General features: G+C 48.2%; 1 protein-coding gene across 3 annotated transcripts in view; it reads right to left on the bottom strand.

The window, feature by feature from the left end:
- SMARCD3 (SWI/SNF related BAF chromatin remodeling complex subunit D3) overlaps nucleotides 1-19,066 on the bottom strand; it is a 1,739,068-nt gene extending 1,720,002 nt beyond the window's left edge. The window contains exon 1 of one of the 3 annotated variants that reach the window (XR_013601619.1): nucleotides 18,928-19,016. Coding sequence is in view for 1 of the 3 variants with exons in the window: in XM_078662891.1 (XP_078519017.1) it covers nucleotides 18,928-18,939 (12 nt within the window). In the remaining 2 variants the exon portion in view is untranslated. Of the gene's footprint in view, nucleotides 1-18,927 lie in introns of all 3 variants that reach the window. The other 2 variants (XM_078662891.1, XM_078662892.1) reach the window with 2 other exon arrangements.
- Between the last annotated feature and the right edge of the window lie 980 nt (nucleotides 19,067-20,046).

Genomic DNA, 20,046 nt, shown 5'->3' with positions numbered 1-20,046 from the left:
CAGGAATTACCAATGAAGCATATATCAGGGAATCCCCAATGCATCCATATGAGAGGGCAGCCTCACAGCAGTGCGAAACCAAGTAGGCTGTTTGTCACTACCAGGACATGCCACACAGTTAAGGCACATGTCCTACCTTTTACCTACACCACACCCTGCCCATAGGGCTAGCAAGGGCCTACCTTAGGGGTGACTGATATTTATTAAAAGGGGAGTCACAGACGTGGCAACCACTTTATGTGCCTCGTCACAGCGGCAGTAAACTGCGCGCGCAGGCCCTGCAGTGGCAGAGGCCTGAGACACGTTTGAAAGGTTACTTTGATGGGTGGCGCAAGAAGTGCTGCAAGCCCACCAGTAGCATTTAATTTACTGGCCCTGGGTATATGAGATACCACTGTACAGGGGACTGATAGGTAAATTAAATATGCCAAACAGATGTATACCAATCTTACCAAGTTTACCATAGGGAGCACATGCACTTTAGCACTGATCAGCAGTGATAAAGTTCCTAGAGTCCTAAAATTACCAACGACGGGTCAGAAAAAATACAGGAGGAAGGCAAAAAGTTCTAGGATGGCCCTGCAAAAAAGGGCCAAGTCCAACAAGGGTGTTAACTGCAGAGTCCTAAAGTTGTCCTTTTGAATTCTTATTTATAAATATATTTTGAAAACAGTTGTTTCATCTTAAAAACAAAATATATTTGCACATTTTGTAGCAGCCTGTCTTACCTCATATGTAACTGTGTGAAATAACATTTAAAAACAAGCATTGGCAAAGCCAATAGGTCTTGCCTTGCTGAACTATTTTCTTTGCCACTGCTCTGCAGCACTGGCAAAAACAAGGGAAAACAAGCATTGGCATAGCCAACAGGTCTTGCTTAAGGGACCTTATAAGTATTTAGCTATGCAGCACAATACCCTTGGTGCAACAACATCAACTGTTTCATGGCTAAACACTTATAAGGTCCCAAAAGCGAGACCTATTGGCTATGGCAATGCTTGTTATTGTAAGTTTCTCTGGGGGAATAATTTTCTCCCCTCTGTAAACTGTACTGTCATGTGCACTTAACTCGAGTCTGACCTCCCAGTACTTGGGCAATGATCCCGTAACTCTACCCTTATTTTCTGGCCAGCCTTGTACTATGTACTCTTTAAGCGAAAACATCTCATTATCAGCTAACAGACATTCTTCCCACTTTGTTTGTTCATGCAAGTCACTTTGAGTACAACTTCTCTGGCTTACTCGATGTCAGAGCCATCTCCACCTCCTGCTGGAGTGATGCTCTAGTAGTGTTGAGTGATGCAGTGGTGATATGAATGATGCTGTGTTGGTGCTGACTGATGCGGTGGTGGTGCCGATTGATGCTGTGGTGCTCGGAGTGATGCTGTGGTGCTCGGAGTGATGCTGTGGTGCTCGGAGTGATGCTGTGGTGGTGCTGAGTGATATTGTGGTGGTGCTGAGTGATATTGTGGTGGTGCTGACTGAAGCTGTGGTGGAGCTGAATGATGCTGTGGTGGTGCTGATTGATGCTGTGGTGGTGCTGATTGATGCTGTGGTGGTGCTGATTGATGCTATGGTGGTGATGATTGATGCTATGGTGGTGATGAGTAATACAGTGGTGGTGCTGACTGATGCTGTGCTGTCTCTGATTGATGCTGTGGTTGTGCTGAGTGATGCTATTGTGATGCTGAGTAATGCTGTGGTATTGTCGAGTGAGAGAGAGAGCGAGAGAGAGTAAAGATATAATGCCCAATTAGAAAGGGTGGAGGGATAGAAAAAGAGAGAAAGTGTGTACAGAGAATAAAGGGTGGAGCAACAGAGGAGAGAGAGAATCAGAGAGGGTGGGTGGAGAGAGAAAGAGAGAAAGGGAATACAGAGAATAAAGGGTGAAGCAAAAGGATAGAAAAAGAATGAGAGGGTGGACAGAGAGAAAAAGAGAGAAAGGGTGTACATAGAATAAAGGGTGGAGCAACTGAGGAGAGAAAGAGAGAGAAAGAATTAGAGAGGGTGGAGAGAGAAATAGAAAATGTGTACATAGAATAAAGTGTGCTGGGAGAGAGGAGAGATAAAAAATAGAGAGGGTGGAAAGAGAGAAAGAGCGAGAAAGGGTGTCCCGAGAATAAAGGTTGGAGCGAGAAAGGCTATAGAACAAGCATTTGCAATACAATAGGTCTCGCCTTAGGAAAGTTTGAGCTACTGGTATTGTAAATGACACATTTTTTATTTATGTATTGGTTTTGAAAATAGCGAAATTAATAGCTTTGTCATTTACAATGCCAATAGTTTTAACTTTCGCAAATGTGACACCTATAGCATTTGTAATGCAATATGTGTTGTATTTACGTGACTTAGATGTATTGATATTACAAATAAAAATGGCTTTTATTTTTTTTAAATAATTAATACTTAAATAAAAGCTATTGTAATTTATAATGGCAATAGCTTAAACTTTTGTAAATAACTTTTGTGAAGATTATGTTCAGTGCATTTTATTGTGACGAAAATACAAGAACAGAAGTGAAATATTAACATCTTTTTGTGACATTTGTAATAAAGCTTGAAACATATTTGAAACAGTTGTTGAAGGGTTGCACAGATTGATGTTGTGGTGGCGACGAGTGATGTTGTGGTGGCGACGAGTGATGTTGTGGTGGCGACGAGTGATGCTGTGGCGTTCAGTGATACTGTGGTAGCGCATAGTGATGTTGTGGTGCCCCTGAGTGATGCTGTAGTGGTGCTGAGTGATGCTGTGGTGATGCGATAGATAGATAGAGTGAGGGCGATAGATAGAGGGAGGGCGATAGATAGATAGATAGAGGGAGGGCGATAGATAGATAGAGGGAGGGCGATAGATAGATAGAGGGAGGGCGATAGATAGATAGAGGGAGGGCGATAGATAGATAGATAGATAGAGGGAGGGCGATAGATAGATAGAGGGAGGGCGATAGATAGATAGAGTGAGGGCGATAGACAGATAGATAGAGTGAGGGCGGGCGATAGACAGATAGATAGAGTGAGGGCGACAGATAGACAGATAGATAGAGGGAGGGCGATAGATAGAGTGAGGGCGATAGATAGATAGAGTGAGGGCGATAGATAGATAGAGTGAGGGCGATAGATAGATAGATAGAGTGAGGGCGATAGATAGAGTGAGGGCGATAGATAGATAGAGTGAGGGCGATAGATAGATAGAGTGAGGGCGATAGATAGAGTGAGGGCGATAGATAGATAGAGTGAGGGCGATAGATAGATAGAGTGAGGGCGATAGATAGATAGATAGAGTGAGGGCGATAGATAGAGTGAGTGAGGGCGATAGATAGATAGAGTGAGGGCGATAGATAGATAGAGTGAGGGCGATAGATAGATAGAGTGAGGGCGATAGATAGATAGAGTGAGGGCGATAGATAGATAGAGTGAGGGCGATAGATAGATAGAGTGAGGGCGATAGATAGATAGATAGAGTGAGGGCGATAGATAGATAGAGTGAGTGAGGGCGATAGATAGATAGAGTGAGGGCGATAGATAGATAGATAGATAGATAGAGTGAGGGCGATAGATAGATAGAGTGAGGGCGATAGATAGATAGAGTGAGGGCGATAGATAGAGTGAGGGCGATAGATAGATAGAGGGAGGGCGATAGATAGAGTGAGGGCGATAGATAGAGTGAGGGCGATAGATAGAGTGAGGGCGATAGATAGATAGAGTGAGGGCGATAGATAGATAGATAGATAGAGTGAGGGCGATAGATAGATAGAGTGAGGGCGATAGATAGATAGAGTGAGGGCGATAGATAGAGTGAGGGCGATAGATAGAGGGAGGGCGATAGATAGAGGGAGGGCGATAGATAGATAGAGTGAGGGCGATAGATAGATAGAGTGAGGGCGATAGATAGATAGATAGAGTGAGGGCGATAGATAGATAGAGTGAGGGCGATAGATAGATAGAGTGAGGGCGATAGATAGATAGAGTGAGGGCGATAGATAGAGTGAGGGCGATAGAGGGAGGGCGATAGAGGGAGGGCGATAGAGGGAGGGCGATAGAGGGAGGGCGATAGAGGGAGGGCGATAGAGGGAGGGCGATAGAGGGAGGGCGATAGAGGGAGGGCGATAGAGGGAGGGCGATAGAGGGAGGGCGATAGATAGAGGGAGGGCGATAGATAGAGGGAGGGCGATAGATAGAGTGAGGGCGATAGATAGATAGAGTGAGGGCGATAGATAGATAGAGTGAGGGCGATAGATAGATAGAGTGAGGGCGATAGATAGAGTGAGGGCGATAGATAGAGTGAGGGCGATAGATAGATAGATAGAGTGAGGGCGATAGATAGATAGAGGGAGGGCGATAGATAGATAGAGGGAGGGCGATAGATAGAGGGAGGGCGATAGATAGATAGATAGAGTGAGGGCGATAGATAGATAGATAGATAGATAGAGTGAGGGCGATAGATAGATAGAGTGAGGGCGATAGATAGATAGAGGGAGGGCGATAGATAGATAGAGGGAGGGCGATAGATAGATAGAGGGAGGGCGATAGATAGAGTGAGGGAGGGCGATAGATAGAGTGAGGGCGATAGATAGAGTGAGGGCGATAGATAGAGTGAGGGCGATAGATAGAGTGAGGGCGATAGATAGAGTGAGGGCGATAGATAGAGTGAGGGCGATAGATAGAGTGAGGGCGATAGATAGAGTGAGGGCGATAGATAGAGTGAGGGCGATAGATAGAGAGAGGTGGCCTTGTGGTGGACGTGGTGGTGGCCGTGGTGGTGGACGTGGTGGTGGTGGACGTGGTGGTGGGGGACGTGGTGGTGGGGGACGTGGTGGTGGGGGACGTGGTGGTGGTGGACGTGGTGGTGGTGGACGTGGTGGTGGTGGACGTGGTGGAGGTGGAGGACGTGGTGGTGGTGGAGGACGTGGTGGTGGTGGACGTGGTGGTGGTTGTGGAGGTGGTGGATGTGGTGGTGGACGCGGTGGTGGTGGACGCGGTGGTGGTGGACACGGTGGTGGTGGACGCGGTGGTGGTGGACGCGGTGGTGGTGGACGCGGTGGTGGTGGACGCGGTGGTGGTGGACATGGTGGTGGTGGACATGGTGGATGTTGTGGTGGTGGACGTGGTGGTGGTGGTGGATGTGGTGGTGGTAGACGTGTAGGTGGATGTAGTGGTGGATGTGGTGGTGGACGTGGTGGTGGACGAGGTGGTGGAGGTAGACGTGGTGGTGGTGGATGTGGTGGTGGACGCGGTGGTGGTGGACGCGGTGGTGGTGGACGCGGTGGATGTTGTGGTGGTGGACATGGTGGTGGACCTGTTGGTGGATGTGGTGGTGGTGGATGTGGTGGTGGTGGATGTGGTGGTGGTAGACTTGTAGGTGGATGTAGTGGTGGATGTGGTGGTGGACGTGGTGGTGGAGGTAGACGTGGTAGTGGCCTCGTGGTGGCCGTGGTGGTGGCCGTGGTGGTGGTGGATGTGGTGGACGTGGTGGTGGATGGGGTGGTGGTGGACATGGTGGTGGACGCGGTGGTGGTGGACGCGGTAGTGGTGGACGTGGTGGTGGTGGTCGTGGTGGTGGTGGTCGTGGACGGGGTGGTGGATGTGGTGGTGGTGGATGTGGTGGTGGTGGGCGCGGTGGACGCTAAGGTGGTGGAGGTGGTGGTGTTGGACGCGGTGGTGGACGTGGTGGTGGACGTGAAGGTGGACCTGGTGGTGGACATGGTGGTGGTGGACGTGATGGTGGTGGACGTGGTGGTGGTGGACTTGGTGGTGGTGGTGGACATGGTGGTGGATGTGGTGGTGGTGGACGTGGTGGTGGTGGACGTGGTGGTGGTGGATGTGGTGGTGGTGGACGTGGTGGTGGTGGACGTGGTGGTGGTGGACGTGGTGGTGGTGGACAGGGTGGTGGTGGACAGGGTGGTGGATGTGGTGGTGGTGGACGCGGTAGTGGTGGACGTGGTGGTGGAGGACGTGGTGGCGGTGGATGCGGTGGTGGTGGACTTGGTGGTGGTGGTGGACGCGGCGGTGGTGGACGTGGTAGTGGTGGACGCGGTGGTGGACGTGGACGTGGTGGTGGTGGACGTGGTGGTGGTGGACAGGGTGGTGGTGGACAGGGTGGTGGTGGACGCGGTGGTGGTGGACGCGGTGGTGGTGGACGCAGTGGTGGTGGACGCGGTGGTGGTGGACGCGGTGGTGGTGGACGGGGTGGTGGTGGACGCGGTGGTGGTGGACGCGGTGGTGGTGGGCGCGGTGGTGGTGGACGCGGTGGTGGTGGACGCGGTGGTGGTGGACCTGGTGGTGGTGGACGCGGTGGTGGTGGACGTGGTGGTGGACATGGTGGTGGTGGTGGGCTTGGTGGTGGTGGGCTTGGTGGTGGTGGGCTTGGTGGTGGTGGTGGAGGTAGACATGGTGGTGGTGGACACGGAAGTGGCCTAGTGGTGGACGTGGTGGTGGCCGTGGTGCTGGTGGACATGGTGGTGGTGGACGTGGTGGTGGTGGACGTGGGGGACATTGTACTGTATTGTAATAGCGCTTACTACCCCTGACGAGGCGTCAAAGCGCTTTTTCAGTGAGTAGCACGCTACTTCGGGACCCAAAGAGGATTAGTATAGTGAAAAATGCAAGTACATTTTAAGTGGTGGATAGGTTAGTCAGTTATTTGGATTTGGAATGATAGCAGAAGGATAGAGGAGGAAAAAAGGTTTGTATTCATATAGTGCTTGTTACCCCTGACGGAGTGTTGAAGGAAGCCCATAAAGGATTAGTGGTGAATTAATATGGTGAAATATGAAAGTAATTTCAGTGGTGGATATTAGTCAGTTATTTGGAGTGAGAAGTATAGCGGAGGGATAAAAGGGGAAGAAAGGTTTGCATTCATATAGCACTTGTTACCCCTGATGGATGTTGAAGCAATTTTCTGGCGAGTAGCACGCCATCCGTAACCCATAAAGGATTAGTGTTGAAAATTAGAATAGGTAAATATGAAATCATTTGAGAAGTGGATATGTTATTCAGTTATTTGGTTATTACATCCCACTTTGAGATTCACAGTGCACAATAAGATAGTGAGAGAACATTTAAAAACGAAAGTGTTCCTGCCAACACTGGAGTCTACACCTCAGTCCCCAAGCTCTGTAGCCCCCTCAGGAGGGCATGCAGCACATTAGATGCTTCTAACGTAAGGAAGAACCAATGATGCCATGAGAATGGAGGGACATTCTTCAACATATCAAGAAGATCTCTACACACGCCTGTTGTCCACTGCATTCAGTGCATAAGTGACGGACGCACCTAACTGTGCCAATTGCCTGAGACTTTTATTTAAATATTTTTGTTTTTTTATGCGCATACAACACGGCAGGATGCCAACGCACATTCTTCACAATCCCAAACATTGGGCGATGGGAAGCAGTGCAGCAGCTCCGTCTGCAAATTCAATACCATTTATTAACATCACCACTACTGCCACTGACATGCTAACAATCACTACTAGTTGGGAACAGTCAGGTACCATTCCACCTGGCAACAAGGTATAGTCTGTAGTAGCGTGTCCCAGGACCCCCAAAATCTGTAGAATTTTTGAGGACACCCTTTGCTCATATATGTACTTCCTCTTCAGCCATGTACATATCCATCCCTCTTTTCCATTCTCTCAAGGTGGGAACCTCCACTACCCCATCTTCTAGCTATAGCCCTCTTTGCCATCACTAACCCAGACTACAAACAAGCATTGGCACAGCCAATAGGTCTCGCCTTTGGGACCCCACAAGTATTCAGCCATGCAGCACAATATCCTTGGTGCATCAACATCCACTGTTGCATGGTCAAACCCCCACAAGGTCCCAAAGGCGAGACCGACCGGCCACACCAATGCTTGTTTTTCCTGGCGGCCAACCAAAGCCTAAGGAGGGGGAAACTAGACAGATGTAAGTATCAACCTGAACCTACAATGGAACCTTTCTAGTACTGGCCCAACCTCAAAAGGAGAGAAGGGGCAGGGGTGAAGAATCTGCAGAAGATAGATAATACACCATAAAAAGAGTTATCGGACACAGGGGATACTTCTTCCCCAGACACCTAATCTTAAGAAATTGTCTCAAAGCAGTACCCAACAGGCGGCACTAAGAAGTGCCAATCAGACAAGAAAATCATGCAAAACTGTCCAGGCAAATGAGTTACTGCTCCTCTCCTGAGAAGTCAGACAGGTTTCCTTGGCAAACACATGCCCAGCAGTTCCAGAGTCAGCCTTGACATGTTTAGCTGTTCGAATCGTTTTCTTTTTACCGTGCGAGCAGAACATCAAGACCGGTCAAAAGACTTTGCAGGGAGAGCTTTGAGACTGTCTGTGGCAAGTTTGTAAGGAATAGGGGTCGTTATCCCCGGCGATTAGCTCCATTTGGGGACAAGTTGTCTACACAATATACAGCAGGCTGCAAGAAACGGATGAGAAAGCATATGGAATCTGTATTGCACCCACACAGCTCTGAAGCTAAATGGTGGTGGTGGTGGAGGACGTGGTGGTGGTGGACGTGGTGGTGGTGGACGTGGTGGTGGTGGACATGGTGGTGGTGGACGTGGTGGTGGTGGACGTGGTGGTGGTGGACATGATGGTGGTGGACATGATGGTGGTGGACATGATGGTGGTGGACATGATGGTGGTGGACATGATGGTGGTGGACATGATGGTGGTGGACATGGTGGTGGTGGACATGGTGGTGGTGGACATGGTGGTGGTGGACGTGGTGGTGGTGGACATGGTGGTGGACGACGTGGTGGTGGACGACGTGGTGGTGGACGACGTGGTGGTGGACGACGTGGTGGTGGACGACGTGGTGGTGGACGACGTGGTGGTGGACGACGTGGTGGTGGACGACGTGGTGGTGGACGACGTGGTGGTGGACATCGTGGATGTGGTGATGGACGTGGTGGTTGTGGATGTGGTGGTGGTGGACGTGGTGGTGGTGGTGGATGTGGTGGTGGTGGATGTGGTGGTGGTCATGGTGGTGGCGGACGCGGTGGTGATAGACGTGGTGGTGGTGGATGAAGTGGTGGATGTGGCTGTGGACGTGGTGGTGGATGTGGTGGTGGTGGAGGTAGACGTGGTGGTGGTGGATGTGGTAGTGTCCTCGTGGTGGACGTGGTGGTGGCCGTGATGGTGGTGGTGGACATGGTGGTGGTGGTGGACGTAGTGGTGGTGGAGGTAGGTGTGGTGGTGGTGGACGTGGTGGTGGTGGACGTGGTGGTGGACATGGTGGTGGTGGACATGGTGGTGGTGGACATGGTGGTGAACGTGGTGGTGGTGGACATGGTGGTGGTGGACATGGTGGTGGTGGACATGGTGGTGATGGACATGGTGGTGATGGACGTGGTGGTGATGGACGTGGTGGTGATGGACGTGGTGGTGATGGACGTGGTGGTGGATGTGTTGGATGTGGTGGTGGTGGTGGTAGTATGGACGGCTTAATACGAGAGGCAGTGAGAGAGAAAAAAGGAGACAGACAACGGAGAGAGAAGCGAAGCGGGAAGTAGAGAGGGAGAGAGCGGCGGATAGGGAAGTTGTGGAAAGCAGGGGGTGGCGTAGAGGGCAGGCGGCGAAGACAAGATGAAGAGGGGGTGGATACAGTAAATGTGAGAGAGTCAAGATGAGAGGAAAGTGGACAGGGTGGGGAGAGGTGGCATGGTCGTGGAAGGGACACGGCAAAGCAGAGGAGGGACGAGAGAAGAAAGGTGTATAAGAGAGGGGGCTAGTCGGAAAAAATGGGCTGAGGAGGGAGGGCGAGGTGAATGAGTAGAAAGTTCAGTTGATCGACAGGGCGGAGGGAAGCTGAGTTTGGGAGTGAGAATGGTGGAGTGGAGGGGAGAGAGGAGTGGAGGGGAGAGAGCAGTAAAGGAGGGAAGTGGGCTGACTGATGGGCGAGAGAAGGGCCGTGGGGGGGAAGGAGATGAAGAGATGAAGAGGAGAGCTGAGGGCAGTGGTGATGAAAGGGGAGATGAAAACATTGAATCTTTCCGATAAGGGGACGGAGGGCATCAATGGGCAGCGAGGAGACGGGCTAATGCAGTGGGGAGAGTAGTGGAGGAGGAGAAGGCGGGATGGTAAGTGAGGTAGGAAAAAGTTGAAAAGAAAGAGGAGAGGGGAGAGGGAATAGACCTGGTGGAGGTGATGGGGAAGCGGGGTGAGGAAAGGAAGGAGAAGAGCTGGGTACAGGAGATAAAAGGACGGGGGAGAAACATAGAAAATTACAGTAAAGGGAGTCTAGTCAGGAGAAGGCGCGAGGGCGGTAGTAGATGAGTAGGGAGACACGTCATAGAGGAGGCAGGGGAAGGGGAAAGTGCATTAGAGAGGAAAGAAGTGGGGGAGGTTCAACCTCAAATACTTTCGGGTCGAGTTGGCGCTAAATAAAACTGCAAAAAAACAAACACACACTAAAAAAGCTGGATGAAAATTGAGAAGAAAGTGTAGAAATGAAGGGAGAAAGAGGGCGACAGAAAATGTGAGGGAGCAAAGACAAAGAGTCGGGGAGTAGAGGGTGTGAGGTGTAAATGAATGAAGGCGGGATGGAGGCGGGCGTGGGGGAAAGAAATCATACAGAACAAAAAACAGAGAAAGAGAGTCATTTATAGAGCGCTTTATTGGCCTTGAAAGTGCCTCTTGGCACTACTGTTGAAATGCGGTTGAAGGAAAAAAAATGGCAACAATAAGCATTTAAATGTGCCTGTGCGGGGAGGGGCGCGAATTCCAATCAGGGGGCTGGTGCGATGAATTACTCAGGCGTTTGGTTGGCTAGGGGGTCAGATTTGTATGTGTAAAGGGTAATTAACAGGTTTGCCAGTGGGGCTAGAGGGCAGGGGTGAAGGCAAGCGCGGCCGGAAGTCGATGGACAGCTGCAAGCGCGATACTTACATTAGATCTCCAGTGGAGGAGGAAAGAAGCTGCAGTCTGAAGAGGACTGGCAGGCTGGTAAGAATATATAGGACTGGACGGCAGCATCGTGCTCACAGGCTTGGATTTCTGTACTGTAGCAAGTTACTGTGCTGAAGCCTTTGTGGCACGGAGTACCAGAGGCTCATAGTACTGGTGCTGCACACATGGGTTACAACAGTGAAATGTGCTGCAAAATACACAGTTAAACATGGATAAACTATGCTCATTCGTAGCGGACTTCTACAAGGGTGGCTTGTCCATGCACACAAAACAAATCTGCTCCATAGCAGCCTTGTTTATTTGTAAATGTATTTTTTATCCAAGCCGTCTTTTTTAGCTAGTGAAACTCCCCTCTGGTCGTGAATTGTTTTATTATAATTAAGTTTTAATTGTGCATGAAAAAGGGGCACACGTAGGTGTTTCCATCTTCAAAAGGCACTATGAACTGTCATGGCAGGACGAAGCAGTGTTCATGAGGACGACTGTAGAAGCAGACATCTGCAGGGAGTAAGTAGTTTCCATGGCTACAAACCCTGCATAAACTCTCGAGCAAAAATGAATTTGGAAAAAAAATGTTGGCACCAAAGATAAAAGCAAAATCGGTAAAGATGAAAGAAGGAATGGAGAATAAATTAGAGCTAAAGGAGAATGGGAAACAAACAAAAGGGAAATGCAAAGGGACGAGAGGAAAATAAGGAAGGGGAAAGATCAAAGAAGGAACACGTGATAAAAACAGAAAGGAGGAAGTAAACATTGATAACTATGGAAAGATAAAAGAGTAGAAGGTGATAATGAGAGAACGACGGGAGGAGAGAGATGGAAGCAGGCACACAAGATAACAAGCGATGCGCACTCTGTGCTGGGGGAGGGCCATTAACGTGTGAGAACTTGTAGCGGAGATCAAAGGAAGGGTGGGAGGGACATTGGTGAGCGAGGGGTGAGGGGGTGTGCAGCCTGGTGAGCTGAAGTGGCAGCAGAGGCGGAGCGCGGCGTGCGTGCACAAAGTGTCTGGTGGCAAATGGCAGCTGTTCACAATGCACGTGGTTGTGCTCACATGCACTGTACCTAATCTGCAATTTGGGTACACTTTTGAAAGCCTTACTATAATCTCGCCAACAAGCATTGCTAAAGCAATGCCTTAGGCTCGACCTAAAAATTCAGAGAGGGTGGAAAAAAAGTGAGAAAGGGTGTACAGATTTTAAAGGGTAGATCAGGATACAGAGAGAGAAAGAAGGGGAAAGAGTGATTTAAGGGGTTTAAAACCGAATCAGACAAAGGGGTGAGAGAGAAAGAAGGGCTAAAAAATAGTAAAATAGAGTAAATTAAGTACAGCGAGAAATTAGAGAGGGAAGAAAGAGAGAAGGAGAGAGGCAATAAGATAGTGGAGGGTGTGGTGTTTAAATACAGTGACGGGTGAAGTGATGGGTGAACAAGTAGAGATGAGGGGAACAAACAGCGGCTTGGGGAGCCTGGGGTAGATAACAGCAGAAAGCTAAAACGGGGCCGAGTAGGTGAGAGGAAATAGAGATATGGAGTGACATAGAAAAATGGGACAGTGAAAGGGAGCGAGAGAAGGGTGAGCATGAACAGAGAAGAAGGACTAGGAAGAGGCACAGGTGGATGAAGAGACAAAACGGGGTGACGTTGAAGAGCGAGAGGAAATGAGAGATGTAGACATGGGATATGGGATGGCGAGGAGGGAGAAACAGACAGGATGATTGGGTGAGAAGAGAACACTGGATAGACAAGGCATGCAGAGGAGCAGGAGACACATGGATAGGGGTGGGGTAGACCGGAATTGGGGGCAGAATGAAACTGGAGAGACAGGCACGGGAGGGGAAGAAGATCGATACGCAGAAGACTTGAGAAAACAGAGTGAAAATTATGGGGAAACAGTAAAACTGTAGAGGCTGGATGTGGGCACGGAAGAAACAAATATACGGATGGAGGTGAGGTGAGAGGAAGAAACCCTAGGAAGCTGGGGATGCAGACATTTAGAAGGATAGGCCACGCGTGGGAGAGAAGGCAAAGTGATCGATAAGGGAACACTGGAGAGACACATGGGGAGGGCTGAGAGAAATAGGGGCGGGGAAAGAAGGAGAGAATACACGTGGAGAAACAAGCTTTGAAGAGACACACGAAAGGAAAAGAGAAAAAGAAGCGCGGCCGTGAGACGAGTTCTGTTGTGTGGGAGGGGCTGAGCGAGGCGCTTATAGAAGGGGGGGCAATTTAAAGCTCGCCACACTGCGCGCTGGCCTGGAAGAGCGACGGCCCTGTGACAATTAAAAGCTTTGAAAATCTTACGGTCCTTCCTCTGCAATGCACAAAAGAATATCAACAAACGCAAAGCACTCGCCGCAGTATATAATGTAAATTTGGGATGAAAAAATTTACTGTAGATAACCCACGTGAAATAAACACTGAAAAGGTGTTCAGTAGAAGTACACCGGGTCGTTACGGAAGAAGCTGCATCTCTAGGGTCCATTGCTTCTGCCTGTTCGCTCTGATATCAGATGCTTTTTGCCCGTTCGTGTTGGCAAAGGGGTACATTTCGCTGAGCAAATTTAAGTTCGCAAAAGCATCTAGACTCTGTGACAAATGTGAAGCTTTCCCAGCCTGTTGGATAGGGATGTTGAATTTGAGCAGGCGCTCCCTTGAACACACAACCAGCCTACAAGTTACAGGATCAAGAAACCGGCATGTTGCGCCGTCCTAACCTGGGCGGTCCATAATCTTGTATGACAAAAGCGTACAACCAATCACAGGCTACGCATGGTGGTACAGCTTCCAGTGACACAAGAGTAGGTTTGGCTGAACCGCCCAGTAGCCGGACAGTCAGCATGAACTCACTTTCTGATTGGCTCTCTATTTTTCAAGTAGCTCCAAACAGGAAGAAAATCCGGGAAGATGGTATTTGTGTGTTATTGACTAGGAGATGGTGTTATTTACACTTACAGCAAATTCTGTTCGGGTTCAGAAAAGCTGTCGGTACAAAAACCCAACAAAGGATTCTGAATGTTTAATAAAGGCAATAAAGAGGCAAATGAAGCTGGCGAAGGGGGAGGAGGGAGGGGGAGAAGGGAGGGAGTAGTGAGAGCGAGAGCAGAGAGCAAGGGGGTGGAGGAGAATTATTCACACACTGTAAAGCTTAATGAGCCATTACAGAAAGCCAGATGGCAGTTGTGCACATTCACGCATGTGTAACTGCACGCTTGAGGCCAGCAAAAGCCTCTGGCGGCACTTTGAAAACCCAGTTACTAAATGTCTCGCAGACAGCGCATGTGCTGGCTCAGGCGAGACCTAAAAAGGATGGGGAAGAAAAGGATCAATGTCACTGCTGTCTGACATGTTATTCCATATGTGGGGTATGGTCACCACAAATACACTGTGGAATGACACAGGCACCATTTTTCTTATTTATTGCCCCTTGGATTGGTAAAAAAAACAATTAAATTTTCTTTGAGCAGTAGTCCTTTTGGCAATGCGCAAGGGTGTGGGAGTAAAGGTTGAGCAGTGGCTGGGCAGAAACAGCGGGAGGACTGCGGGCATGAAAGCAACAGAGGGGAGTATAAACACTATATGTATGACGGAGTACCCTAGAAGCAAATGTCAGTTGCAGGGCCCTCCAAAAGTGAAACTGAAAGAATATTCTTAAGGACTGCAAGGGGTAGTGGAGCAATGGAGGAGGAAGTGGTGGCAGGTGAAGGGGAAGCAACGGGAGAATGGATATTAGAGGGGAGGGGAACCAACAAAAACACGTGCACTATTATTGAGCGCTTAATCAATACGAACAAAGTAGCTCCCAAAATGGGGCCAGTGAAAGAATACAAGTGAGCCGATCAAAAGGATGATAAAGAGGCTATGCTCCTGGGTAGGGGCAAACACAAGAAGAGGGTTGCAGGCAATCTAATATGAAGCAGGCAAATGTTAGTGCCTATAAATCAAAACAATGGTAAGCAATGGAAAGGCCCTAGGGGCCCACTGCAAGTTCAGTTGCATGTTTACAATGCTTTCGGTCACAGGCTAGGACCTCGTAGTACTATAAATACACATCCCTATTCCCCCACTGAACCAACCAGGATTTACTTCTGTGGCTCTTTGGTTACACACACGGGTATCTGCAGTGTTTGCATTAACCAATTGAGCTTTCTCATAACCTACCATAAAAGAGTCCACTTTCCACAGATTACTTTAACTTGCATTTTTTCATTTAAGGTGTGTGGATTATATTTAAGGGTCCCTGTTTTCAGTCTTTATGGATTTTTACCGATAAATATAGACAGAAATATGCCCGAGTTTATTTTTAAAACGGGATAAATACAGAAAATTGTGCTTCTTTTAAGTGATTCTCTGTGCTGTATTTCATGAATTATAGGCCAGAAGCTGAGCAGATGGACAGCATTGGAAATTAAAAAACAGTATGGAATTTCTTTAAACAAAGGCATATGTCAACATACATTCATGGTGTAATGCTAGTTTTACCAGCGGATTTATTGGTATGTAATATTTGGCAGCTTGAATAGCTAAAACACGACAGACATCAAAGTATGAGTGCGCGTCTATCAGTTAAATAGATATGGAAATGTACAGTTTTATAACTTCATTTATACGCAAAACACAAAATAAATATGGATAAAATGGCCCAAAAATAAGTATGGATAAATACAGACAGAAATGTTCAAAAAATAAATACCATAAAACGGGGAGCCCTAATTATATTGTATATGTATTTACCTGAATGTGAATGCCAGCATAAAGACCCCAAAATAATTTGTTTTTTAAGGCACATCTCTGGGCCTGCCTCACGCTCACAGGCCCCTTCACCATTGAGCTCAGGATCACATTTCCCATACTTTATTATGCACTTCAGCCGCAAGTTACAAAACCTATAAAAAAAAGTGTACTTTTCAGCTACTTGTTGGCAGGGCAACAGTAGGTGGGAATAAGAGACAGTCCTAATGTAGGCAAATTCTTCAAGTGGAAGTATGGAAATGTTTAGTTTTCCGCCACTTTGAAAGACTCCCTGGGGCATATTAGCAAGGGCGATATCGCCGCTTTAGCTGGACTTTTTCCTGCTAAAGCGGCGATATTTTTATCGCCCTATTAGCAAGCTGTCGCTAGCAGCAGTTAGCGGCAGCTTGTAGGCGATAGCTACAGGTTTGGGGCCCGCTTTGCATGTCTGCAATATTTATCGCTAATGACATGCAAAGTGGGCGTACCCAAACTGTTAGCGACTGAAAACAGTCGCTAACACAGCTATCGCCTATTAGCAAGGCAGTCGAAGCGATAAAAAAAAATCACGATAAGTGCGATTATCGCTAGAATCTAGCGCCTGCTAAAAAGTTGACTTACCAGTATAGTCAATGGGGGGTGGATTATCACATTAAGCCCTCATTGGCGTTAATGCGAGAATATCACTGGATTTCCAGCGATATTCTCGCATTTAGCCACTATCGCTGGATATTTTAGCACAATGGAGAAAAACGTTGCTAATAGCAGGTTTCTCCGCTAAAATATCCAGCGATAGGCAGCCCCTGTTGAAAAAACAAAACAAATCCCCTACAGATCTATCTAATATGCGCCCCATTTCTCTACTTCCAGTACTAGGCAAAATCACCGAGCGGCTGGTCCACGAGGAATTAAAAGCCTTCGTGGAAAACAATCACATTCTGCATCCACAGCAATCTGGTTTTCGCCCTGGCCACTCAACAGAAACCGCACTGATTGAGCTATCGGACACCATTAAGTTCCTGCAGGATGACGGAAAACATGCCGCACTCATCCTACTTGACTTAACCGCAGCATTCGACACCATCTCGCACGCCATCCTTATTAATAGAATGCGCGAGATTGGAGTGTCGGGTACTGCTTTAATATGGATCACATCATTTTTATCCAATAGAACTCAAACAGTCTCACTTGGCCCTTTTCTCTCCAGCGAAAGACCTGTCACATCGGGTGTGCCCCAGGGGTCCATACTTAGCCCCCTCTTTTTTAATTTATATATGGCCCCCCTCCTAACACTGATTGAATCCCACAACATCCTCGTCACTTCATACGCTGACGACACCCAGCTCGTCGTCACCATTGATAAAAAATACCCCGACACAGCCCTTAAATTTCAGAATTGCCTCTCCCAAGTTTTTTCCTGGCTCAATCTTAACCATCTAAAATGCAACAGCGCAAAAACTGAAATAATACCACTAGGCAAAGACGTCCTTTTCTCACCAAAGGACTGGTGGCCTCAAAACTCTGAAGCACCGCCTTGTGCGGTCTCCTCGGCCCGCAACTTAGGTGTCCAATTTGACCTTGTGCGCATCACAGCTGGGTGCTGCTTCAACCTCATCCGACAGCTGAAGAAATTCTTCGACTTCCTCCCTATCTCTGCCAGGAAAACAGTCGCGGTGGCCCTAATCCTTTCCCGGCTGGACTACTGTAACGGCCTCCTGGCAGGAATAAAGAAGTCTTCTTTAAAGAAATTGCAAAGCGTCCAGCATGCAGCAGCCAGACTAGTTCTCAAACTTCCAAAAAGGTCCTCGGCCTCTGCCGCCCTCAACACGCTGCACTGGCTTCCCCTTCACAAAAGAGTCCTCTTTAAACTCCTTATCACGGTCTTCAAAGCCACTAGGAACAACGGCGCTCTCTATCTAGCCAAGCGCTTTCAGCGCTACATTCCATCACGCTGTTTGAGGTCAGCTGAAGCTAATTTGGTTGTAATTCCTAGAATAAAACTAAAAACAAAAGGTGGCAAAACTTTTTCTTTCCTGGCATCAAAGGTATGGAACAGTCTCCCCTTTAACCTTAGGCACGTCCCCACAGAAAGCCTGTCCAGGAAACTCTTGAAGACCTGGATTTTCCTCCAGCCCGACTCAGCAGTTCTTGCAGCCATCTGATACACTCCTCGCCACGCTGGTTCTCTGATCGCTTAGCGCCAAGATGCTCCTTCCGGAGCGATAGTCGCGCTTTACAAGTCTCAATAAATATCAAATATCAAATAAAATAAAATGCGCTAAGCGCATTTAGCGATAATTATCGCTACTCCTTGCTAATATGCCCCACGGTTCTTCTCTGGAGCTACCATGGGAGCTCCTGCATTCCATTTAGCCTTGAGGACTGCAGGAGGCAGAAATAAAGACAAAGCTTGTGGGAGTCACCGCATTACATTTTTGTGCTGGTTAACATTCCAGTTGGGGAAAAGCGCTCCCATTGTTTAACAATAGCTTTATTGGAAAAAAGTTATTAAATCACAAAAATCAGTGCGAGGTGTAGGAATTCACAGATATCCGCAAAACCATAATTTCACAAATGAGCAGTGTTTCTCTTTAGCTACATGGGCTAAATCTATCCAAGTCTCGACAGTGCACTGTATATGATTTGCAATGGGGCGTCGTGGAAGTTAAGACGGGTATTAATGCACACTTTATGTTTACTCTAGGAGGGGTAAAGTCACCTATTTGAAATATAATAAGACTTCACATTCTGTCCGTGCAGGAATGGGGTAAAGTGGCTGTTCACGAGGATGGTGGTAGATTCAACTATGCTATGCAAATGGTTGGGTGAACAAGAAGCTGACTGCAAAGGGTTGCGATCGAGATGTGCGGGAAAGGAATTATTGATAAAGCTGAGCGGGGGCAATCGACATTTAATGTAGGGGCATATAGAAGGTCAGAGGCTGTGGAAAGGGAGGGAGTACGGAAAAGGGTAATGTAGAAATGTGGTAGTCCATCTAGCATGGTAGAGATGGAGTGGTCCATTACACAAGGGGAGGTGATGTAGCTGTGCAAAGGGGCAGGGCGCTTGAGGAGTTAAAGTGGAGAAGGTGGACTGTAGTCGGCTATCCGCAGGGGGGGTGGGGGGGGGGGGGGGTTAAAAGGGTCGATCAGTTTATATAGGTGCAATGAGAGTATTCAGCGGTTTAGAAGGGGGTGATAAAGCCGTGCGAGGAGCATCGGACATCTATCGTGGGGTCGGTTGACAATCTCGCCGGGAAGCCCCCTGCACTCCCGCTACTTTCTTCATACCTTTCTCTCCATTGTGCAGCAGGGTCTCCCTGCTCCTTACAGGCGTCTCCCGGTCCCCTCTTCTATCCGTTCTTCCTCGATCAGAACTAGGGCCGGCCAAGATGGGATGGGTAGACAACAGTGCGCAGGCGCGACAAGCTCCGCAGGCTGATTGTGAGCAGAGGCAGCAGGGAGGTTCTGAAAACTACCCTCCTTTCCAAAGAAACGGGGAATATCGAGGCAGGTGACATCTACAAACTCCCCCCTGTTTAGGAGACAGAAAATGCAGAAAGTGTTTTCAACCGATCAACATCACCTCATCTACCGGGGCGGCACTGGCAGTACAGTTTCGAAGCCGAACGGCCAGGATGGATGCCCCCATCACGCAGACTCACTGTGAACGTGAGCTGGTGTGCAGAAGAACGTATAATTCAGAATGGGCGTTATTTGTTTACCCGAGGTGCAGGATTGGATTGGGACCAAAAATTCGGCCGGTCACTCAAAAAAAGTGGCCCATGTTTGGCAATCGCAACCTTTCATGAAAAATTGAGTGGTTAGTTTCAGGGATAATTTGGGGAGACATTTGTGGTAGGCACACGTGACCATTTTTTAAGAGGTAAGTGGGAGATTACAAGAAAATGGAAGAATGTATTGCCCCTATTCACTTTTATTAAAGCAGATGCAATTTCAGACTAGAGATAGCTAAAATAAAGCATTTTTGGCTTCACAAATGTGTCCAGTCTCAATTGGGTCTGTTGGTATGTATGTAAAGGTTTCATTGGTCCAGTTGCTTTATGCAACGTTGGAACCAACATTATTCCATTATAGTTCACCCACACAGAGGTGTGGAATTCAATAAAATATCTACTTGTCCGTGGGGCAGGTTGCTTCATAAATCTACTTGTCCTGTGGCAAAGATAATTTGTCCTTTTTGGCGCCATGTAGTGTGGCAACAAATTATGGCAGCAATCTCATTATGTAAGAGCTCTGATATAGCCTCTCTGATTATGCCAAGGCTCCCCACCATAGTATGTTTGAATACTTGCAATCCCCTTATGTTGCCACGTTTCCACAAATCCACATACTGGGGCTGAAGGTAGCGGTAAGCAATAGTTCCAGGGTTAAAATGCCCCTTTGAGT

Source organism: Lissotriton helveticus, chromosome 10 (genome assembly GCF_964261635.1).
Source record: "Lissotriton helveticus chromosome 10, aLisHel1.1, whole genome shotgun sequence".
NCBI classification, from domain to species: Eukaryota; Metazoa; Chordata; class Amphibia; order Caudata; family Salamandridae; genus Lissotriton; species Lissotriton helveticus.
Note: the sequence above shows the minus strand (reverse complement) of the source record. Positions and strands in the feature narration are given on the sequence as shown.